Source organism: Nansenia antarctica, assembly GCF_963989245.1.
Source record: "Nansenia antarctica genome assembly, chromosome: 5".
Lineage (NCBI taxonomy): Eukaryota > Metazoa > Chordata > Actinopteri > Argentiniformes > Microstomatidae > Nansenia > Nansenia antarctica.
Window position 1 is genome coordinate 1,566,979 of NC_137690.1, and position 24,679 is coordinate 1,591,657.

General features: G+C 50.2%; 1 protein-coding gene across 1 annotated transcript in view; it reads left to right on the top strand.

The window, feature by feature from the left end:
* Nucleotides 1-10,357, top strand: part of LOC308159137 (CCR4-NOT transcription complex subunit 6-like) — a gene marked incomplete at its 3' end in the record, with an annotated part of 11,625 nt that extends 1,268 nt beyond the window's left edge. The window contains exons 3-11 of the mRNA XM_080532890.1: nucleotides 1,438-1,523; nucleotides 3,361-3,450; nucleotides 4,102-4,170; nucleotides 4,473-4,630; nucleotides 4,855-5,009; nucleotides 5,552-5,703; nucleotides 7,293-7,550; nucleotides 8,044-8,300; nucleotides 10,037-10,357. Of these exons, the coding sequence (XP_080389016.1) occupies nucleotides 1,438-1,523; nucleotides 3,361-3,450; nucleotides 4,102-4,170; nucleotides 4,473-4,630; nucleotides 4,855-5,009; nucleotides 5,552-5,703; nucleotides 7,293-7,550; nucleotides 8,044-8,300; nucleotides 10,037-10,357 (1,546 nt within the window). The remainder of the gene's footprint in view (nucleotides 1-1,437; nucleotides 1,524-3,360; nucleotides 3,451-4,101; nucleotides 4,171-4,472; nucleotides 4,631-4,854; nucleotides 5,010-5,551; nucleotides 5,704-7,292; nucleotides 7,551-8,043; nucleotides 8,301-10,036) is intronic.
* Nucleotides 10,358-24,679: the final 14,322 nt, after the last annotated feature.

The window sequence follows — 24,679 nt, forward strand, 5'->3', positions numbered from 1 at the left end:
GTCCTGTCCTGTCCCCTCCTGTCCTGTCCTGTCCCCTCCTGTCCTGTCCCCTCCTGTCCTGTCCTGTCCTGTCCTGTCCCCTCCTGTCCTGTCCTGTCCTGTCCTGTCCTGTCCCCTCCTGTCCTGTCCTGTCCTGTCCCCTCCTGTCCCCTCCTGTCCTGTCCTGTCCTGTCCCCTCCTGTCCTGTCCTGTCCTGTCCTGTCCCCTCCTGTCCTGTCCTGTCCTGTCCTGTCCTGTCCTGTCCTGTCCTGTCCTGTCCCCTCCTGTCCTGTCCTGTCCTGTCCCCTCCTGTCCTGTCCTGTCCTGTCCTGTCCCCTCCTGTCCTGTCCTGTCCTGTCCTGTCCTGTCCTGTCCCCTCCTGTCCTGTCCCCTCCTGTCCTCTCCTGTCCTGTCCTGTCCCCTCCTGTCCTGTCCTGTCCTGTCCCCTCCTGTCCTGTCCCCTCCTGTCCTGTCCTGTCCTGTCCCCTCCTGTCCTGTCCTGTCCTGTCCCCTCCTGTCCTGTCCTGTCCTGTCCTGTCCCCTCCTGTCCTGTCCTGTCCTGTCCCCTCCTGTCCTGTCCTGTCCTGTCCTGTCTTGTCCTGTCCCCTCCTGTCCTGTCCTGTCCTGTCCCCTCCTGTCCTGTCCTGTCCCCTCCTGTCCTGTCCCCTCCTGTCCTGTCCTGTCCTGTCCTGTCCTGTCCTGTCCCCTCCTGTCCTGTCCTGTCCCCTCCTGTCCTGTCCTGTCCTGTCCTGTCCCGTCCCCTCCTGTCCTGTCCTGTCCTGTCCTGTCCCCTCCTGTCCTGTCCTGTCCTGTCCTGTCCTGTCTTGTCCTGTCCCCTCCTGTCCTGTCCTGTCCTGTCCCCTCCTGTCCTGTCCTGTCCTGTCCTGTCCCCTCCTGTCCTGTCCTGTCCTGTCCTGTCCTGTCCTGTCCCCTCCTGTCCTGTCCTGCCCTGTCGTGTCCTGTCCTGTCCCCTCCTGTCCTGTCCTGTCCCCTCCTGTCCCCTCCTGTCCTGTCCCCTCCTGTCCTGTCCTGTCCTGTCCTGTCCTGTCCTGTCCTGTCCTGTCCCCTCCTGTCCTGTCCTGTCCTGTCCCCTCCTGTCCTGTCCCTTCCTGTCCCCTCCTGTCCTGTCCCCTCCTGTCCTGTCCCCTCCTGTCCTGTCCTGTCCTGTCCTGTCCTGTCCCCTCCTGTCCTGTCCTGTCCTGTCCCCTCCTGTCCTGTCCCCTCCTGTCCTGTCCTGTCCTGTCCCCTCCTGTCCTGTCCTGTCCTGTCCTGTCCTCTCCTGTCCTGTCCTGTCCTGTCCTGTCCTGTCCTGTCCTGTCCTGTCCTGTCCTGTCCCCTCCTGTCCTGTCCTGTCCTGTCCTGTCCTGTCCTGTCCTCTCCTGTCCTGTCCTGTCCTGTCCTGTCCTGTCCCCTCCTGTCCCCTCCTGTCTCACACTCCTCTCCTGTCTTCTCCTCCAGGGAATTACTGTTAAACAACAATCTCTTACGCGTTCTGCCGTATGAACTCGGGCGGCTGTTCCAACTACAAACTCTGGGTCTGAAAGGTGAGTATTTGTTTTTTGGGGGGCGATTTCCAATCACGTATCGGTTATTAACAAGATGTCTTCTCAACGCAGGAACAAACGGTTATTGTTTGGTCTCGTCTTTTCTGTTTGAAAAGGCGTCAGTGTAAACTGTTTTGATTGATTGAAAACTTTATTAGAAGATTTGTAGAAGTAGGTACATGAAAGTACATATTACATACAAGGTCAACTAACAGGATAAAAACCCAAGAAAGCCACTGGCTTATTTCAATTGGGGTCCTTGATTCTCAATTCATCGTTACATGTAAGACAGACAGAAAAAAACTAGTACTATCTACAAGATAATACAGACAAATAACTAGTACTATCTACAAGATAAATATACATCCATCATGGGAAGAACAATACAACAAAACATTAGGTATGTACAGCGGGTAGGACAGGTGGGGACATACACCACAGGTGGGGGCGGGGGACAAAACACAAAGTATGTACAGTGTGTAGTTCGGGTCTTTTAATCTGATTTTTGATTTAGAGGGTCCAGTTACGGATTGCAGCCTCCTGTAAATGTTTTTTGAGAGTGGTTTTGAAGGTGGGCAGTGTTTTGCACTCCTTTAAGATTATAGGAAGGGCGTTCCACATTTTTACTGCATAGTTTGCAAACGAGTTTATCCCCTTGTTTGTGGTGCAACGCGGTTGAACGTGGTTCGTGGAGCTTCCTCTGGTATTGTATGTGTGGACGTTGTTCACTTTTTGGAAGTATGTTGACAGGTACTTGGGGACAGTACAGGTACTGTCACACTGTTACAGTGCCCTACAAAGGCAAAAGGCAGTAACTTAGTATAAAGACATCAAACTGCCACATGTCCACTGATCTGCCTGGAACTGTTTTGGCTGGACAGCAAGAAAACGTTAAAGTCATTTTTCTGAATCAGAATCAGAATCAGAAGACTTTTATTGCCATGACATGTAAACATGTTAGGAATTTGGTTTGGTACCATGGAGCACGGTTTACAGCAGGACAGGTGCAAGACAGGACAAGACAGTGCAAACCAACATCAAAGTGCAAGAGTCATAATTAGTATAAATATAAAGTGCAGAGATCAAGTGTTCTCAGTTCTGAAGTTACTGCCTTTTGCCTTTGTAGGGCAGTACATGTGTTTCTCTTACCTTGGGTGAGTTTACCTCAGTAAGTATTTTCAAGGTTAGAGTCTTAAGCGTGTTATTAAGGCAGTGGAACCTACATGTGAGTTTATGGGATAGAGCCTCACTGGTGTGGGGGGGGTTAGGACCGTGTTATTACAGGTTTTTATCTTTTCTCTTATTTTATTGTATTTTATCTTTACCTTCTTTTTACTGTTTTATCGACTTCCCCTGCTCTTATATTAATTCTATGCTTGTAAATGTTTTTATATTCACTTAATGTTTTTATTCCTGTTGTAAAGCACGTTGAGCTGCATGTCTTGTATGAAAGGTGCTATATAAATAAAGCTTTACTAACTTACAATGATGGATTGTAAAGAGGATGCAACCTCAGCACATATGTTCAAGTCAAGACTAAAAACCCATCTTTTTAATATTGCCTTTAAATGACTAAATAATTAAATTAAGATTATAAAAACCCATCCTTTTAATATTGCATTTAAGTTACAAAATAATTAAATTATGATTATATAATGATTAAAGCACTTTGAGCTGCAACGTTTGCAGGAAAAGTGCTATACAAATAAAGGTTATTATTATTATTATTATTATTACTATTATTATTATTATTATTATTATTATTACTTACTTACTCAGTCAGTCACTCTGGAGAGGAGCGTCTGCTGAATGACTCAACTGGAACGTTTTTTTGCAGGAAACCCTTTATCCCAAGACATCCTCAACCTCTACCAGGAGCCTGATGGAACCAGGAAGCTGCTGAACTACATGCTGGACAATCTAGCAGGTAAACCATAGAGCTACATGCTGGACAATCTAGCAGGTAAACCATAGAGCTACATGCTGGACAATCTAGCAGGTAAACCATAGAGCTACATGCTGGACAATCTAGCAGGTAAACGATTGAACACTAAGGTGTGTGTGTAGTGAAGGTGTGTGTCTGTGTGTAGTGAAGGTGTGTGTGTCTGTGTGTAGTGAAGGTGTGTGTCTAGTGAAGGTGTGTGTCTGTGTGTGTAGTGAAGGTGTGTGTCTGTGTGTAGTGAAGGTGTGTGTGTCTGTGTGTAGTGAAGGTGTGTGTGTAGTGAAGGTGTGTGTCTGTGTGTAGTGAAGGTGTGTGTCTAGTGAAGGTGTGTGCCTGTGTGTAGTGGAGGTGTGTGTCTGTGTGTCTAGTGAAGGTGTGTGTCTGTGTGTAGTGAAGGTGTGTGTCTAAGGTGTGTGTGTCTGTGTGTGTAGTGAAGGTGTGTGTCTGTGTCTAGTGAAGGTGTGTGTCTGTGTGTAATTGAAGTTGTGTGTCTGTGTGTGTAGTAAAGGTGTGTATCTCTGTGTGTAGTAAAGGTGTGTATCTCTGTGTCTAAGGTTTGTGTGTAGTAAAGGTTTCTAAGGTGTGTGTGTGTGTGTTTGTGTGTGTGTGTGTGTGTGTGTGTGTGTGTGTGTGCAGTCCATCCAGAGCAGCTCCCTCAGAGGTCGTGGGTCACGCTGAAGGAGAGGGACCAGAGGACGCCCACAGGTACGCACCACTGACCTCCCATTAGCATGCTGCTACATTAACTCCTCAGAAACAGTTCGGAAACGTTATTTCGGTCGATGATTCCTCCCCGTTAATAATACCGATTGGTATTGTATTTTATATCGTTGGAAAGCCTGATTAGTCACCTTTACAACGAGGTACAACTTGTAAGGATTGTGCATTCGTGGAAGGAGCAACACAGCTAAACGTGAGGGTAGCGGCCCCCCAAAAAAATTCCTGCAATATTCTTCTGTTGGTATTCAGTCAGTCAGTCTGCCCCCTGACCTCTGACCCCCCCTCAGCCATGTTCACAGTGATGTGCTACAACGTGCTGTGTGATAAGTACGCCACCAGGCAGCTGTACGGCTACTGCCCGTCCTGGGCGCTGAGCTGGGAGTACAGGAAGAAGGGCATCATGGAGGACATCACCACCTGCGACGCTGACATCATCAGTCTGCAGGTATGACATCATCACGCTGCCTTCACACCCTCTCACACAACTCTCTGAGAGGGAAACTCGTAGGTTATCGTCTTCCGACAACAAGTTGTTGTTGTTGTTGATGTTGTTGTTGATGTTGTTGATATTGATGATGTTGTTGTTGTTGATATTGTTGTTGTTGTTGTTGTTGATATTGATGATGTTGTTGTTGATATTGATGTTGTTGTTGCCGTGGCGTCCGTCAGGAGGTGGAGACGGAGCAGTACTACTCCTTCTTCCTGGACCTGCTGAAGGCGCGTGGTTACCACGGTTACTTCTGTCCTAAGTCGCGGGCCAAGCTGGTGGGGGAGCAGGAGAGGAAGCACGTGGACGGCTGCGCCGTGTTCTACAAGACTGATAAGTCAGTTACCCTGGTTACCCCTGGTTACCCTGGTTACCCCTAGTTACCCCTGGTTACCCCTAGTTACCCTGGTTACCCCTAGTTACCCCTAGTTACCCTGGTTACCCTGTTTACCCCTAGTTACCCCTGGTTACCCCTAGTTACCCTGGTTACCCCTAGTTACCCTGGTTACCCCTAGTTACCCTGGTTACCCTGTTTACCCCTAGTTACCCCTGGTTACCCCTAGTTACCCTGGTTACCCTGGTTACCCCTGGTTACCCTGGTTACCCCTAGTTACCTTTGTTTACCCTGGTTACCCTGGTTACCCCTAGTTACCTCTGGTTACCCTGGTTACCCTGGTTACCCCTAGTTACCCTGGTTACCCCTAGTTACCCCTAGTTACCCTGGTTACCCCTGGTTACCCCTAGTTACCCCTGGTTACCCTGGTTACCCCTGGTTACCCCTAGTTACCCTGGTTACCCCTGGTTAACCCTAGTTACCCTGGTTACCCCTAGTTACCCTAACCCTGACGTGTTGTTGTTGTTGTTGTTGTTGTTTTGCAGGTTCACTCTGGTGCAGAAACACGCGGTGGAGTTCAACCAGGTTGCCATGGCGAACTCTGAGGGCTCCGAGGCCATGCTGAACCGGGTGATGACCAAGGACAACATAGGCGTGGCCGTGCTGCTGGAGGTCAACAAGGACATGTTCTCTGGAGGTCAGGCTCTCCTTGACCCCTGACCCCTACCCCTGACCCTGACTGTGACCCCTGACCTTGACCCCTAACCCTAACCCTGACCCTAACCCCTGATCCTGACCCTAACCCTATAATTAATAATAATTTTGCCATTTAGCAGACGCTTTTATCCAAAGCGACTTACAATTACGAATTACAGGGACATTCCCCCTGGAGTAACTGAGGGCTAAGTGCCTTACCCAAGGGCACACTAGTAGTGGTGTGGCTTCAGGCGGGATTTGAACTCACAACCTTCCGATCACAAGTCCAACTCACTATCCACTAGACCACCACTACCCCTCTAACCCCACTAACCCTGACCCCTGACCGTGACCCTGACCGTAACCGTAACCCTGACCCTAACCAGTCAGCCAGTCAGTCAGTCAACCATTCAGTCAGTCAGTCAGCCAGCCAGTCAGTCAGTCGGTCAGTCGGCCAGTCAGCCAGTCAGTCAGCCAGCCAGTCAGACAGTCAGACAGTCAGTCAGTCAGTCAACCATTCAGTCAGTCAGACAGACAGTCAGTCAGATAGTCAGACAGTCACACAGTCAGTCAGTCAGTCAGTCAGTCAGCCAGCCAGTCAGTCAGCCAGTCAGTCAGTCAGCCAGTCAGTCAGTCAGCCAGCCAGCCAGTCAGTCAGTCAGTCAGCCAGTCAGTCAGTCAACCATTAATTCAGTCAGTCAGTCAGCCAGTCAGCCAGCCAGCCAGTCAGCCAGTCAGTCAGTCAGCCAGTCATTCAATCAGCCAGTCAGTCTGCCAGCCAGTCAGTCTGCCAGCCAGTCTGCCAGTCAGTCAGTCAGTCAACCAAATATTCAGTCAGTCAGCCAGTCAGTCAGACAGTCAGTCAGTCAGCCAGCCAGTCAGCCAGCCAGTCAGCCAGCCAGTCAGTCTGCCAGCCAGTCAGTCAGTCAGTCAGTCAGTCAGTCACTCCTATGCTGTATTACCAAACTGTACCAGCAGGTGGCAGCCTCCACTCTCATGTTCACAGTCTTGGGTTAGGGTTAGGGTTAGGGTAACCCAACATTTCTTTCTGCCCAAGCTTGTAGATGGATCACACCACCTTCCTGTCTGTGTGCTGCCTAGGGGTAGACTGTCTGTGTGCTGTCTAGGGTTAGACTGTCTGTGACCTGTCTAGGGTTAGACTGTCTGTGACCTGGGGTGTATTCCATCAACGTCGCTAAAGGAAAATCCAGGCTTATTATGATACATTTCGTGAGACTTAAAATAAAATAAACCCGCAAAATGTACTCTCACCCTCACTCCCTCCTTCCCTCCATCCCTCTCCCTCCCCTCCCTCCCCCCTCCACCTCTCCTTCCCTCCCTTCCTCCTCCACCCCCCCTCCTCCCCTCTCCCTCCTTCCCTCCTCCACCTCTCCCTCCTTCCCTCCTCCACCTCTCCCTCCTTCCTTCCCTCCCTCCCTCCCCTCCCTCCCCCCTCCACCTCTCCCTCCCGACCCTCCCTCCTTCCCTCCTCCACCCCCTCCCTCCTTCCCTCCTCCTCCACCCCCCGCACCCCCACCCCCTCCTTCCCCCCCCCCCTCCCTCCCTCCCTCCCTCCCCCCCCCCCCCCAGGCATGAAGCCCCTGCAGGACAGACAGCTCCTCCTGGTGGCCAACGCCCACATGCACTGGGACCCGGAGTACTCTGACGTGAAGCTGGTCCAGACCATGATGTTCCTCTCTGAGCTGAAGAGCATCGCTGACCGGGCCTCTGGCTCCTCCTCCTCCTCCTCCTCCTCTGGCTCCGCCCCCTCCGGGCTCGGGCCTGGTTCTGACCCGGGGGCCATCCCCATCGTGCTGTGTGCCGACCTCAACTCACTGCCAGACTCTGGTAGGTCGGGTGGATGGACGGGCCCACAGCTGGATCATTGTTTAAAAATGCAACAACAAAAAAGCGATATATATATATATTTTTATTTTTTTATTTTAATTTTTGGGACGCTTTAAATCCGACGCGATTATTAGTCTTACAATGACTAATCACAGGGACATTCCCCCTGGAGTAAAGGAGGGCTAAGTGCCTTGCTCAAGGACACACTAGTGGTGGTGTTTAAGATGCTGTTGTTGTTGTTGTTGTTATTGTAGAAACGTGCGCTAACAACGCTTGTAGGTTGTGGGTTCGATTCCCGACGGGACCGTATATATATATATATAATGGAAAAACCTATGTCCTCACATCCCTCCCTCTCTCCCCCCCCCCCCCCCCCACTCCTCTCCTCCCCCCCACTCCTCTCCTCCCCCCCACTCCTCTCCTCCCCCCCACTCCTCTCCTCCCCCCCACTCCTCTCCTCCCCCCCACTCCTCTCCTCCCCCCCCCTCCCCAGGTGTGGTGGAGTACCTGAGTAACGGGGGCGTGGCTGAGAACCACAAGGACTTCAGGGAGCTGCGTTACAACGACTGTCTGACCAACTTCAGCTGCGGGGGGGGCGGGGCCAGGAGGGAGGGCGGCGGCCAATCAGAGGGCTGCGGGGGCAGGAAGGACCGCCCCCCCCCCTCGGACGGCTGCGTCACACACAGCTTCCAGCTGAAGAGCGCCTACGCAGACCTGATGCCTTACACCAACTACACACACGACTTCAAGGTACACACACACACACACACACACACACACACACACACACCAACTACACACACGACTTCAAGGTACACACACACACACACACACACACACACACACCAACTACACACACGACTTCAAGGTACACACACACACACACAGACCAACTACACACACGACTTCAAGGTACACACACACACACACACACACACACACACACCAACTACACACACGACTTCAAGGTACACACACACACACACACACACACCAACTACACACACGACTTCAAGGTACACACACACACACACACACCAACTACACACACGACTTCAAGGTACACACACACACACACACACACCAACTACACACACGACTTCAAGGTACACACACACACACACACACACACACACCAACTACACACACGACTTCAAGGTACACACACACACACACACACACCAACTACACACACGACTTCAAGGTACACACACACACACACACCAACTACACACACGACTTCAAGGTACACACACACACACACACACCAACTACACACACGACTTCAAGGTACACACACACACACACACGACTTCAAGGTACACACACACACACACATACACACACACACACACAAACTACACATACGACCTCAAGGTACACACACGACTTCAAGGTACACACACACACACACACACACACACACACAACAACCAACTACACTTTCGACTTCAAGGTACACACACACACACACACACACACACACACCAACTACACCTATGATTTCAAGGTACACACACACACACACACACACACACGACTTCAAGGTACACACACACACATACACACACACACACCAACTCTCTCCTGACCCTTGAACTCTGTATGTGTGTTCTGCTTACTGTAATAAAGAACCCCTCCTCCTCTCTCTCCCCCTCCCCTCCCTCCCTCCCCCCCTCCCCCTCCCCTCCCCTCCCCCCTCCCTCCTCTCTCTCCCCCCCCCTCCCTCCCTCCCCCCTCCCCCTCCCTCCCTCCCCCCTTCCCTCCCTCCCCTCCTTCCCTCCCTCCCTCCCTCCCCTCCCCTCCCCCTCCCTCTCCCCACCCCCCTCCCTCCCCCCTCCCTCCCTCCCCCCTCCCTCCCTCCCCTCCCCTCCCCCTCCCTCCCTCCCCTCCCTCCCTCCACCCCTCCCTCCCTCCCCCCTTCCCTCTCCCCCTCCCTCCCTCCCTCCCCCTCCCCCTCCCCTCCCTCCCCTCCCCCCTCCCCCTCCCCTCCCCTCCCCCTCCCTCCCTCCCTCCCACCCCCCTCCCTCCCTCCCTCCCTCCCTCCCTCCCCTCCCCCCTCCCCCTCCCCCCCTCCACCCTCCCTCCCTCCCCTCCCCCTCCCTCCCTCCCCTCCCTCCTCCCTCCCCCCCTCCCTCCCTCCCTCCCTCCCTCTCCCCCTCCCTCCCTCCCCCTCCCTCCCTCCCTCCCCCTCCCTCCCTCCCTCCCCCTCCCTCCCTCCCCCCCTCCCTCCCTTCCCTCCCTCCCTCCCTCTCCCCCTCCCTCCCCTCCCCCTCCCTCCCTCCCTCCCCTCCCTCCCTCCCCCCTCCCTCCCCCTCCCCCTCCCTCCCTCCCTCCCACCCCCCTCCCTCCCTCCCTCCCCTCCCCCCTCCCCCTCCCCTCCCTCCCTCCCTCCCCCACTCCCTCCCCTCCCCTCCCCCTCCCTCCCTCCCCCCCTCCCTCCTCTCTCTCCCCTCCCCTCCCCCCTCCCTCCCTCTCTCCACCAGGGGGTGATAGACTACATCTTCTACTCCCAGACCCACCTGAGTGTTCTGGGTCTGTTGGGTCCGTTGGAGGCCCAGTGGCTGGCAGAGAACCGCATCACCGGCTGCCCCCACCCCCACGTCCCCTCGGACCACTTCTCCCTCCTGGCCCAGCTGGAGATGCACCCCCCCCCCGCCCGCCCCGCCCCCGCCCTGCCCCCCCCACCACCCCCCAACACCACCACCACCACCACCACCACCCTCACCCTCAACGGTCTGCCCCCGCCCGCCTCCACCGCCACCCCCACTCTCAACGGCCTGCACCTCCCCCCGCTACACAGGTAGTGGAGACCCCCCCAGGAGCCCTGCCCCCCCCCCCCCCCCCAAAGAACCCCCCCCCCTCCCGAGGTGTGCTCCTGGTTCCTAACCCGTCTGGTTGTGGTTCTGGTTCTGGTTCTATCTGTTGTCGGCTTGTTGGTTTTCCTGCCATTTTTGAAAAGGCTTTATACCAAATGAGGCTGGAGGTTCTGGAGGTTCTGGAATGTTCTGGAGGTCCTGGATCTCTGGTGCCGTGCGGCCCTCCTCCCCTGTCAACGGACCGCACCTGTCCTCTAAGCGGCCCTGGGTGGTGGTGAAGGGAGTGGACCTGTCGTCTGAGGTTCTGGTCCAGGAGAGAGAGAGGACCTGTCCTCTGAGCGGGCCTGTCCTGGTCCTGGGTCGTGGTGACAAACACAAACTGACTCAACCACAAAAACGACATCCTCCATCAAACTACATCCCCCATCAAACTACATCCCCCATCAAACCATATCCTCCATCAAACTACATCCCCCATCACCGTCGTTGGATGACGGACCTTCTCCCAAATCAGTTTCCTGTTTCCTGTTTCCTGTTCTTGACACTTCTTCTTCTGTGGTGTCCCTCCCCCTCAGTCCTCCTCCGGGGGAGTGTCGGGTGACACTTTTTTAGACGGGAAAATTACGGATTGCCCCTTTAAAACACCTGACAGGTGCCACGCCCCTCTAACACCTGACAGGTGCCACGCCCCTCTCACACGTCCTCATCATCTCTGCTCTGTGTGATTTGGTCTTCAGCTTTTTAAACAGCAGCACTTTTTAACCCCCTGTAGTCCCAATGCCAGAGGGCCCAAAATGGATGCCATGTGATGCAATATTTACTATTTATTATTATTATTATTATTGTTATTATCATCATGAGAAAGAATTGGTTTTTATGTGACGACAGTCCCTCACGACACCACTACACTATGCATTAGGAGAGAGGGAGGCAGAGAAGGAGAGAGGGAGAGAGAAGGAGAGAAAGAGGGGGACAGACTCCTCCAAACCAAATAAGAACATGTACTTGTACATGTATGTATCATGGATGTATCATGTATGTATCACGTGTATTACACGTGTCCAGAGTGTACATGTATGTATCACGTGTGTTACACATGTCCAGAGTGTATGACATGGCTGTAGTTCCGCCCCTCTGCGTTTCCAGACACAGATTAAAGCTGATCCCAGACTACAGCGTGACGCGTCTTCAGTGGACATTTTCTCTTGGTGGTGAGCCATATATAGTTTTTCGGTGTATGGGGTTTAAACCAATGACCTGTTGGGTGGGTTGCCCAGACTCAGATTAAGACAGTTGGACTGAAGAGGACCTAGGTTAGGTATAAAACATGTCCAGACCTAGGTTAGACCAGGTCCAGACCTAGGTTAGGTTAGTCAGGGCTAGGTCTAGGTTAGTCAGGGCTAGGTCTAGATTAGTCAGGGCCAGACCTAGGTTAGTCAGGGCCAGACCTAGGTTAGTCAGGGCCAGACCTAGGTTAGTCAGGGCCAGACCTAGGTTAGTCAGGGCCAGACCTAGGTTAGGTTAGTCAGGGCCAGACCTAGGTTAGTCAGGGCCAGACCTAGGTTAGTCAGGGCCAGACCTAGGTTAGTCAGGGCCAGACCTAGGTTAGTCAGGGCCAGACCTAGGTTAGTCAGGGCCAGACCTAGGTTAGTCAGGGCCAGGTCTAGGTTAGTCAGGGCTAGGTCTAGGTTAGTCAGGGCCAGACCTAGGTTAGTCAGGGCCAGACCTAGGTTAGTCAGGGCCAGACCTAGGTTAGGTATAAAACATGTCCAGACCTAGGTTAGACCAGGTCCAGACCTAGGTTAGGTTAGTCAGGGCCAGACCTAGGTTAGTCAGGGCCAGACCTAGGTTAGTCAGGGCCAGACCTAGGTTAGTCAGGGCCAGACCTAGGTTAGTCAGGGCCAGACCTAGGTTAGTCAGGACCAGACCTAGGTTAGTCAGGGCCAGACCTAGGTTAGTCAGGGCTAGGTCTAGGTTAGTCAGGGCCAGTTCTAGGTTAGTCAGGGCCAAACCTACACTCACCGGCCACTTCATTAGGTACACCTTTTCAGCTGCTGGTTAACCAAGGTGTACCTAGGCCTAGGTAGATGTTTAACCTGTGTCTGGGTCTAGGTACATGTTTAACCTGTGTCTGGGAGGTCTAGGTACATGTTTAACCTGTGTCTGGGGGGTCTAGGTACATGTTTAACCTGTGTCTGGGTCTAGGTACATGCCTAGCCTCTAGGCTGGCTATGCTTTGCTTCGTTTGCACATGATTGGATGCTAGGAACAGCCTGTGATGTCACCGACCCCGACGCCATTGGCCTGTGTGAGCTTGTGATGTCACACCAGAGGCCCCTCCCCCTCCTCCCACACCTGTTTTTAAAACCGCCTGTCTTTTTGTCTCTGATTGGACAACATGCTGTGGACAGGCTGGTGCTTTGGACACATGACAGGATCACAAGCTTTTGAAAAGAGATAAACGTTCTAGATTTAAAAGAAAAAAGCATCTTGACGCCTTTTTATTTCTCTGTGAATGTGTTTGAAACATGATCAGTATTCTGAGATGATGATGATGGTGAGGATGATGGTGATGGTGAGGAGGATGATGGTGATGATGGTGATGGTGAGGATGAGGATGATGATGATGGTGATGGTGATGATGGTGATGATGAGGATGATGATGATGATGATGGTGATGATGAGGATGATGATGGTGAGGATGAGGATGAGGATGATGATGATGGTGATGGTGAGGATGATGGTGATGATGGTGAGGATGATGATGATGATGGTGAGGATGAGGATGATGATGATGGTGATGATGATGATGGTGATGGCGGTGATGAGAATGAGGATGATGATGGTGATGAGGATGATGATGGTGATGGTGAGGGTGATGATGATGATGGTGATGAGGATGGTGATGATGGTGAGGGTGATGATGATGGTGATGATGAGGATGAGGATGAGGATGGATTTTATTTATTTATTTTATAAAGCACTTTACATTTCAAGAATCTCAAAGTGCTACAGTCAATAAAAGAAACAAAAACAGCACAACACAATAAAGATCACTAAAAACATCAAAAGCAGAAAGGTTAAAAAGACACTGTGGCATAAAACTAAAGAAAAAAATAAATACAAATCTGGCTACTGGAACGCTTTGTTAAAAAGATGAGTCTTAAGTCCGCTCTTAAAAGAGTCGACCGACTGTGGTGCTCTCAGGTGGGCAGGGAGGGCGTTCCACAGTTCGGGGGCGATGGAGCAGAAGGCCCGGTCTCCCATGGAGCGGAGGTGGGTTTTGGTGGGTTTGAGGAGGTTTGCATTTGATGAGCGGAGAGTGCGAGTGGAGGGGCTGTGGGATTTGACCAGGTCCTTGAGGTAAGGGGGTGCGTTGCCGTGAATGCATTGATGAGTTAACTGAGATTTTGTAAATGATCCGAGAGGAGATGGGAAGCCAGTGTAGTGTAGTAGAGGATGATGATGATGAGGATGATGATGATGGTGAGGATGAGGATGATGATGGTGATGGTGATGATGATGATGGTGATGGTGAGGATGATGATGATGAGGATGATGATGATGATGGTGATGATGAGGATGATGATGGTGATGATGATGGTGATGATGAGGATGATGATGGTGATGGTGAGGATGAGGATGAGGATGATGATGATGAGGATGATGATGGTGATGATGATGGTGATGATGAGGATGAGGATGATGATGATGATGAGGATGATGATGAGGATGATGATGGTGATGGTGAGGATGATGATGATGGTGATGGTGAGGATGATGATGACAAGGATGATGATGAGGATGATGATCACCACTCTCACTCTCACAGACACTCACACACACACACACACACACACACACACACACACACACACACATCTTTGCACTCGATCAAATTTCAGTACCCTCCTTTCATGACCTTTCCTAGATATGTGCGTTCTACCACCCAGTATCCTTATATGTTCTAAATCACATCAGGATAAGCTAGTATGAAACTATTTCGCTTTTTTTCTGTGTAGGAGGCAGGCTAATTTACAAGGTGCACCAACTAGTGGTCGTTGTGTGTAAGTAGCAGCTTCCCATTGTAAAGACTATGGTAATTTGACCCCCGAGGCGGCTCTTATAGTAGGTAACTCTAGGGTTAACTCTGAGCGTCTGTCTGACTGACACAGAAGGCCATTCCTAGACCTGTCGATGTTTAACTAGATCTCACTCCTACAACCTTCTGCCCTTTGGCCCCCCCACACCCTCTTCTCTCTGACATGACGGCGTTTACATAAGGGGTTAAAGTTCATACGGATTACAGGATCGTGCCGTCAAGGTGAGTTCTCTCTGGAGATCTTAAACTTATAGAATCATGTAAACAACTTCTCAAACTATAAAACCACTGACACACGTTGTGTTTCTAGGGTCAGTTGTGAGAAGCAAGGGAATGGCATTATGCTGCAGACAAACCGGTCAGTTCGCTACATGACTGAAGATAACAATGATATTCAACATCTACTTAACACGAGACACTGTTTAAGTAACGCTGTGTATCCACTGCTATTACAGACTTTATTCATAAACAGCTATTTATAAACAGGCTGTCTTTTTTTTACCTGTCCGCCTGTCTCTTTAAATAAGGGCCATACAAGTTGTCTTTTTAACGGTCTGTCTGTCTCTTTGGGCCATAATATCTATTAGACTAAGACAAACAGACTGAAGGACAGCTTCTACCACAGGGCCGTCAAGGCCCTGAACACAGAAAGGCCTAAGTTCTGGGCCCAGGACAGTCCGGACGGATTGTATGGCAGCTAGTGCTGAGGCACAAACATGTACATTTTCAAGCCTGCAAACTGTGACACTTTAAAATAATGTGAAAAAATACTTTCTTGTGAAATATGACAACCCTAGTTGACTATCTGTGCAGTATAGTACAGTGGATTGTGTACATAGCCTCTATTGATGTAAACCAGCTCCTTACCTTCTTGTGATTTTATGCATCTATGCTTTTTCCAAAATGTGTTTCTTTTTCCTTTCCTAAACACCAGGGGAGCCTCCCCTCCTAAATGTCGTTGTTTGGTACCTGTACTGTAACAATGACAAATAAAGTCTATCTATCTAGACGCCCCATGCATTGCACCAGTAAGAGGTTCAGGGTCTCTATGATTCATACAGCTTTGGGATTGTCTCTTGCAGGAACGATGGTGACTCTATCAGCGTGTCTGTGGACTCTCCTGCTTCTCCTACAGAGAGCAGGCTCTCAGAGGTTTACGGTTCACACTCCCTCACGTGTTGATGCTTACACCGTGCCGACAGGACGCTGCTTAGCGAGAAGACGCGCGGAGGCGGCCTGATCATATCTACGAAGGACAGGTGCTTAAACACAAAAACTGTAAGTAGCCACTGCTCCCCAGACCTGGAATACTTGACTGTTAAATGCCGACCCACATACCTCCCGTGGGAATTCAACGCAGTGTACATAACAGCTGTTTACATTGCACCAAGCGCAGATGCTAGCTTAGCATTAGCGCGGCTACATGACGTCATCAGTGGTGGACAGAGCGCAGATCCTCAAGCAGTACACATCATCGCGGGGGATTTCAATCATGCTGACCTGAAACCTACCCAAGTTCTATCAGCATGTTAAATGTGCAACAAGAGGAGATAACACACTGGACAAGGTATACACCAACATCAAGCTTGCTTACAAGGCTAGACCGCTAGCTCATCTAGGCATGTCTGACCACGTGTCCATCCTCCTGATCCCAGCCTACACTCCCATGAGGAAAAGTGCTCCCATCACCACTAAGACTGTCAGAACCTGGCCAGCAGGGTCCGCCCCACTGCAGATCTGCCTGAATGACACCTCATGGCAGGAATATGAGCATGAGGACCTGGAACAGTTCACGTCGTCGGTTCTGAACCACATAGTGAACTGCACCAACTCAGCCACCGTGGACAAACGTGTCCGGGTCTACCCCAACACGAAGCCATGGATGACTGAGAAGGTCCGAAAACTGCTCAAGGAGAGGGACAACGCCTTCTCAGCGAAGGACACACTGCTGTACAGCACCACCAGGGCTAACCTAAACCGTGGCATCCGGGAGACCAAGGCAGACCACAGAGAGAAGATTGAGGAATGCTTCCTGAGCAACGACTCCAGGCGGGTGTGGCAGGGGGTTCAGCACATGACAAACTTCAGAGCCAACAGGCTCACAGCCGCGGAGGACGACCCCCTGCTGGCGGAAGAGCTGAACTCCTTCTACGCCCGGTTCGACGAGGGGCGAACGGAGGTAACCACAACACAAACACCACTCTCTCCAGCTCTCAGCAGCCTCACCCTTACAGAGCATGAAGTGAGACGCGTGCTGAAGGCGGTGGACCCCAGAAAAGCCTCAGGGCCGGATGGCGTCCTGGGACGGGTGCTGAGGGACTGCGTCGACCAGCTGGCCGGGGTTTTCACCAACATCTGCAACCAGTCCCTGTCCCAGGCCACCATCCCACCCTGCCTGAAAAACTCAACAATCATCCCAGTCCCGAAGAAAAGCACGGTGAGCTGCCTAAACGACTACCGCCCGGTGGCACTCACACCAATCATCATGAAGTGCTTCGAGAAACTGGTCCGGGCCCACATAGTCACACGCCTCCCGCCCAACCTGGATCCATACCAGTTCGCCTACCGAGCCCACAGGTCCACAGAGGACGCCATCGCGACGACTCTCCACTCCACTCTATCCCACCTGGAGAGGGGGAACAGCTACGCGAGACTGCTCTTTGTGGACTTCAGCTCTGCCTTCAACACCATCTTTCCAGACAGGCTAGTGACCAAACTACTAGACCTGGGACTATCACACTCCATCTGTGCATGGATCAAGGACTTCCTGTCTGACCGCCCCCAGAGGGTGCGGGTGGGCTCCCACACCTCCACAGCCCTCAGACTCAGCACTGGGTCCCCCCAGGGCTGCGTGCTAAGCCCCATCCTCTACAACCTCTACACCTACGACTTCACCCCCGTCCACCCCAGCAACTCCATCATAAAGTTTGCAGACGACACCACCGTGGTGGGCTGCATCTCGGGGGGGGACGAGGCGGCGTACAGGGATGAGGTGGAGCAGCTGGGCAAGCTGTGCAAGGTTAACAACCTGCTGCTGAACCAGTCAAAGACCCAGGAAATCATCGTGGACTTCAGGAGGAAAAAATCTGAGGTCCAGCCCCTGCTCGTCGATGGAGGTAGCGTGGAGAGAGTCTCAACCCTCCGATTCCTGGGGGTGCACATACAGGATGACCTGTCCTGGAAGACCAACACAGCAGCCATCATCAAGAAGGCACAACAGCGGCTCTACTTCCTGAGAGTCCTCAGGAAATACCACCTCAAACAGGAGCTGCTTGTGACCTTCTACCGCTGCACAGTGGAGAGCATCCTCACCTACTGCATCTGCGTGTGGTTCTCCAGCTGCACAGCCGCAGAGAGGAAAGCGCTACAGAGAGTCGTGAGATCGGCCCAGAAGATCATCGGCGCCCCCCTCCCCTGTCTGGAAGAGCTGTACAACACACGCTGCCTCAGGAAGGCCTCCAAGATCTCCAGAGACCCATCCCACCCTGGGAACGAACACTTTGTTCGGCTGCCCTCGGGCAGGCGGTTCAGGACCATGTCCGCAAGGACAAATAGACTGAAGCTCAGCTTCTACCCTAGGGCCATTCAGGCCCTGAACACAGCAAAGACCTAGGTTCTAGGCCCTGGACAATCTAGACAATTTGATGGCAGCTACTAGATTGTAATCAAGTGCAATACTGAAACACAACTGTGAACATTTCAAACCTGCAAACTGCGACACTTTAAATGAATGTGCAATAATACTATGTGCAATATGACAACCCTCGTGCACATAAGGTTCAGAGATAGGAAATGTTAGGATATTTATAGCATAGCATAGAGTACAGCACAGTGTTTTATTTGTATAGTATAGTATAGTGGATAGTGTATATAGCCTTTATTTATGTAAACCAGCTCTTTTCCCTTCTTGTTTTTAGTATTTTTTTTCCTAGCACCAGGGGAGCCCCCCCTCACAAATGTCGTTGTATGGTACCTGTACTATATTAATGACAATAAAGACCATTCATTCATTCATTCATTCATTCATACGTCACCACAGCCAATCATAATGTGATACGTCATCACAGCCAATCATAATGTGATACGTCATCACAGCCAATCATAATGTGATACGTCATCACAGCCAATCATAATGTGATACGTCATCACAGCCAATCATAATGTGATACGTCATCACAGCCAATCATAATGTGTTACGTCATCACAGCCAATCATAATGTGATACGTCATCAGTAATGGCAGGACCCCTAACCCTGTCTGGAGAAATACGGTGGCACTGGCAGCACCAGAGAAGTCTGGTTCAGATGTTTGAATAGTTGAAGGTTGAAACCTTGTGTAACAAAGCTGTACTGACAGCATCTGATATCAACCTTGTGTGTCAAAGCTGTACTGACAGCATCTGATATCAACCTTGTGTGTCAAAGCTGTACTGACAGCATCTGATAGCAACCTTGTGTAACAAAGCTGTACTGACAGCATCTGATATCAACCTTGTGTAACAAAGCTGTACTGACAGCATCTGATATCAACCTTGTGTAACAAAGCTGTACTGACAGCATCTGATATCAACCTTGTGTGTCAAAGCTGTACTGACAGCATCTGATATCAACCTTGTGTAACAAAGCTGTACTGACAGCATCTGATATCAACCTTGTGTGTCAAAGCTGTACTGACAGCATCTGATATCAACCTTGTGTGTCAAAGCTGTACTGACAGCATCTGATATCAACCTTGTGTGTCAAAGCTGTACTGACAGCATCTGATATCAACCTTGTGTAACAAAGCTGTACTGACAGCATCTGATATCAACCTTGTGTAACAAAGCTGTACTGACAGCATCTGATATCAACCTTGTGTAACAAAGCTGTACTGACAGCATCTGATATCAACCTTGTGTAACAAAGCTGTACTGACAGCATCTGATATCAACCTGGTGTGAGATGGCAGCAGCTATAAATATCTATTATTTGACTGTTCTACCTTCTCACCTAGTCATCTTGTAGCAGAGACAGACATGATGGATATGTATGTCTGTTTTATTATTACTACTACTAGATCTTTTAAGTTTGTAAAGCGTCTTTGAGTGTCTAGAAAAGCGCTATATGAGTCTAATGTATTATTATTATTATTATCATATTTGTATAACACCTATAGTTTGTCTGCTTGCTCATCGTTGGCAGATTGTAAACAATCACTACTTCACTGCATTTCGAGCCCACTACACAGCGTGATGTCTGACATGGCGCTACACCGCCCCCTGCCGGTAGGAGGATCTTAATGCAGTCACTCATTTATTTCCGTCGACTAACTTCCGAGAGAGTGAAAGTGAAAGAGAGAAAGAGATTTCAGACCAAGTCATTGAAAGTAAACGGTCCCATTTACAAGAAATGTGTGCAGTGCTGTGTAGGGCTGCCAGCTGCCAGGACTGCCTCTAGGATCATACTTGAATCTCATTTTCAGCAACAGCACCAACAAGGTAAGTCTGACTTCTTCTACCATCTCCTGCATGCTGCAGACTGGATACATATATACTGATCATCACAATCAGACTGGATACATATATACTGATCATCACAATCAGACTGGATACATATATACTGATCATCACAATCAGACTGGATACTGTCACGGCCAGGCTCATGACCATGACAAAAACGGGAGACACACACACGATCTTAGTAAGTAATGATAAGAAAATGTTTATTGTAAACTAAATGAGGCCTATATAACAATAATAAGATGAGGTGTGGTAGTCAGTAAATCAGTGGTGTAATGTGAGTGTAGTGGAAAGTGGTGAGGTGAGTGTTGCATGGTGTGAAACAAGGAACAAACTAAATATAATAAAGAATAATGGTGCCTAGAAGGGGGCCTCCATACTGAGGCCTGCATGGGTCTTTTATATGTCCCGGATCCTGGAACCAGGTGGGGCACAATCAGCTGTCCACCAGCTGATCTGCATTCCCCTGATTAGTAACCCTGTCCAGCAGGAGGCCTCTCTGCAGACAGGGAAACAGATGTTATTACAGGCCAGGACAATATATGGGGCCAGGGCCGTCACACCCCCTCCCATAGAAACAGGGTCCCAAAGGGAACACTGCACAACAGGGAAACACCCCACAGTAAAATAATATATAATCACCTGTATTCAGGACCAACCACCATTACTCCAACCTCGGCAACAGGTACCAATGAAGCCATAATTAAGAGGAGCAGGAACAGTAGAAGGGTAAAAACAGGAAATTAGTTAACACAAAAACAATTTTAACAAGGGGCCCTGGACAATGCATCTGCCACTACATTGTCCTTCCCTTTTATGTGACGTAAAAATGGATGGATAATCCTTAACAAGATGCAGCAGTTGGGTACATTCAACCTCTGTTAAATGCCCCAACGAGCTCCCAAGATCACGAAGGGACTCTGAATTTTTCAATCTTCCAGTCAACAACTCCTGGCCGGGACTGGATAGGCCATCCTCCTCAGGCTCTGCCACCACCTGAGGGGAATCCCCTACTGTACTGGCTACACACGCTGGACGAACAGGAACTGACGCCTGCTCCACAGAATCAGACACACGGTCATAATACGGTTTCAATAAATTAATGTGGCAGAGCTGATTAGGCTTCCCACGCAAAGGTGTAGCAATCAGGTAATTAAGATCAGACACTTGCTTTACTACAGTATGTGGACCAGTAAATTTAGCACAAAAGGGGGAATCAACCATGGGCAAGAGTGCCAGAACCTGATCACCCGGGCTAAACTTCCGTGGCTCAGTTCGGCGGTCATAAAGGCGTTTCATTTTCTTTTGTGCACTAGCTAGTTTTTCTTTTGCCAGCTCACCGGCTTCATAAAGCCTATGCTTAAAGCCGAGTACGTAACTAAGCAAGTTTTTTGGTGGTTCGGACTCTTTCCAATCATCTTGGATAACGGCCAAGGGGCCACGTACTGTGTGTCCGAACACCAGATCATTGGGACTAAAACCCGTACTTTCCTGGCTCACCTCCCTGGCGGCTAACATCATCCAAGGAAGCCCCTCCTCCCAATCTCCGTCCAGCTCAGTACAGTAGGCGCGCAACAAAGATTTCAAAGTTGCATGGAATCGCTCCAATGCGCCCTGGCTCTGCGCGTGATAGGCTGACGCCCTGTTGTGCTTAACGCGCAGCTGTTTCAGGACCTGAGCGAACAGATGGGAAGAGAAATTAGAACCCTGGTCAGACTGGATGATTTTTGGTATGCCAAAGATTGAAATGAACTGAGTCAAGGCACGGACTACAGACTTGGTGGTGATATTGCGTAAGGGATAAGCTGCAGGATACCTGGTAGCCTGGCACATAACTGTCAGCAAATACTTAGCCCCAGTACGAGACGGAGGGAGGGGACCGACACAATCAATAATGAGATGGTCAAACGGTTGACTGGTTGCCTGAATCGGACTCAATGGAGCCGGTGTAATGCTCTGATTCGGCTTTCCTGTCAACTGACATGTATGACATGTTTTTACATAGGCTGCCACATCCCTCTTAAGGCGAGGCCAAACGAAGTAACGGAGGATGCGATCATAGGTCTTAGAAACTCCTAGGTGTCCACCCTCATCATGTGACACCTGCAGAACCAAGCTGCGATACTTGGAGGGCACAACAATTTGGTAAATGGGGTCTCCCACAAACTCAACGCCATGGGGAACCCACTTCCTCACCAATACCTCATTGTGAATGAAATAGGCATGGGCGCTGTTCCTCACCCCCCCAGCAGGGAGAGCTCCCTCAAACAGCTCTTTCAGACTTGGATCTGCCCGCTGCTCTCTCACCAGTTCACTGTGAGGGACAGACAGGGGAAAATCAGACAGTGATATCACATGCTCCACATCATCCACCATTTTGTCAGGGTCAGGCGTGGCACGGCTCATGGCACGAGTTACGGCACACGCAGTGAACACCTCAGGAAACTCCCGTTCACTTTCATCAGGCTTGCTTTTAAATACTGGCACAGACGTAACCACCACAGGTGGCGCCACATCTGCCCACACTCGTGCACCAACCAAGCCATTACCCATGATCATGGTCACCCCCTCACAGGGCAACGCTGGGCGCACACCCACAGTCATCTCACCCTGAAACAAATCAGATGAAAGAATTATTCTGTGCAGAGGAACATGCAATACAGCCAAACCCATACCACGAATGGGAATGGAGTCACCTGTGTCAGAGGCATCAGAAAATGGCAAAGCAGAAGCTAAAATAAACGAATCAAATGCCCCAGTATCCCGTAAAATGTTTACTGGGACCTTCTCATCCCCACCGACGAGGGACACCAAACCATCTGTAAGGAATGGCAAGTAAGATTCAAGGTCAGAGGATTGTGGAGACTCAACATGTGTAGAGCGCACCTGGGACAGCGAATCACAGGCTTGGGCAGCAGACTTAACCCGCTGCACCACCGGCGCCGCGCAACCAGCCCCTTTAGCCCCATCCCCATGAGACACTGGAGCCCAAGGCTTACCTCTAGACTTTAAAGCATAGCATTCAGATTTAACATGCCCCTTTTTATGGCAGTGACTGCACACTTTCTCATAACTCCTTGAACTATTCTGATTCTCATAACTCCTTGAACTAGTCTGATTCTCATAACTCCTTGAACTATTCTGACCTCTACGACCAAAATCAGTTGCAACTGACTGACCAGCAGGTGGCATATCAAAACCAAAGGTACTCCTCTGAAACCCAGACTCTGGCACATAAGCGTGAGACTCACCAAACATGCGCGGCTCTCCAAACTTACCCCTGCTATGAGTCAATGTAAAATCATCTGCCAACGCAGCAGCTTCAGCAGGAGTAGTCACCTGCTTTTCACTAATATAAGTGGCTATATTCTGGGGAATAGCATTTTTAAATTGCTCCAGTACAATCAGATCACACAAATCATCAAAATCATCTACATCAGACGCCTTGCACCAGCGATTGAAATGCAAAACTAATTCTCTTGCAAACTCAAGATGTGTCTGACTCTTGTTTCTCCTCCAATTCCTAAATTTCTGTCTGTAGGCCTCCGGAACCTGTTCATAAGATTTAAGCACTGCAGACTTCACTTTCTCATAAATCAGAGAATCCTCACGGCTCAGGGACGAATATGCCAACTGTGCTCGACCTGTAAAAACACATTGTAACATGAGGGTGCGTTCAGCATCTGGCCAACCACGAGTGTCAGCGACGCGCTCAAACAACGAAAAAAACAAGTCAGGATCCCTTTCATTAAATTTAGGTAAAAGTTTCAAGTTTCCTGCTATATCAAATAAGCCTCTATTTGCTCCCCTGGAAGCAAAAGAACCCCCACTACTTAAGACTTCACTACTGATTTTACCGCCTTCAATCAAATTCAACCTATGTCTCTCTAACTCCACAGTTTGCATTTGGATTTCACATTTCATTTTCTCAAGTGCAAATTCCTGGTCTAATCTCAGTTTGAGCAATTCTTTTTCCTGGTCAAATGTAAAAGGGTGCTTAGCAACAGGCGAAGATGAACCCTTGACAGGCTGTGGCAAAATTGCCATCTCGACCAGTTTCGACTCTAAACATGCCCTAAGCTCATGTTTCTTTTGTTCTACCACCGCTACATCATAATGTTTTGCAACCAATAACAATTGAGCTTTAGTAAAACGGTACAATAAGTCATAGGATGGAGCTGCTATAAACCCCTCTACTCCAGACATTTTTATTTAATTAAATCACAATATTAAGTACAGGACAATGTAGGCCTATGGACCCAAGATGACGTATACACTGACAACTCAGCGCGCATCAGAGGAAATTGACAACCTCGCAACGGAGCATGCCCCTATCTGACTGCCTACCCCAGGACCTGACTGAGTAAGCTCAACCCTAGTCTTCATGCGTTAGCGGGAGGATCTTTAAACACTAACTCGTCAGCCCGGTTAGACCCCCAGCAAGCTGGTCGCCCACCTGACAGCTAAGAATGTGTCCCCGAGACAATTGCTCTAGCCGCCGTACCGCAACACTACAGAAAAACGCTCAGCCAGACTCAAAGGAGAGAGACCGTAAGCCTACCAGGGCAGCCCCGTAGCCTACATGTGCGCAACTGACAGCCAATTGTATACACCCTCTTGCCCCAATAGAAAAAAAAACTATCTAAGCACCATTACAAACAAAACGATCGCGCAGATCAATTAACAATAGGCTATTATATACAAAAATGCG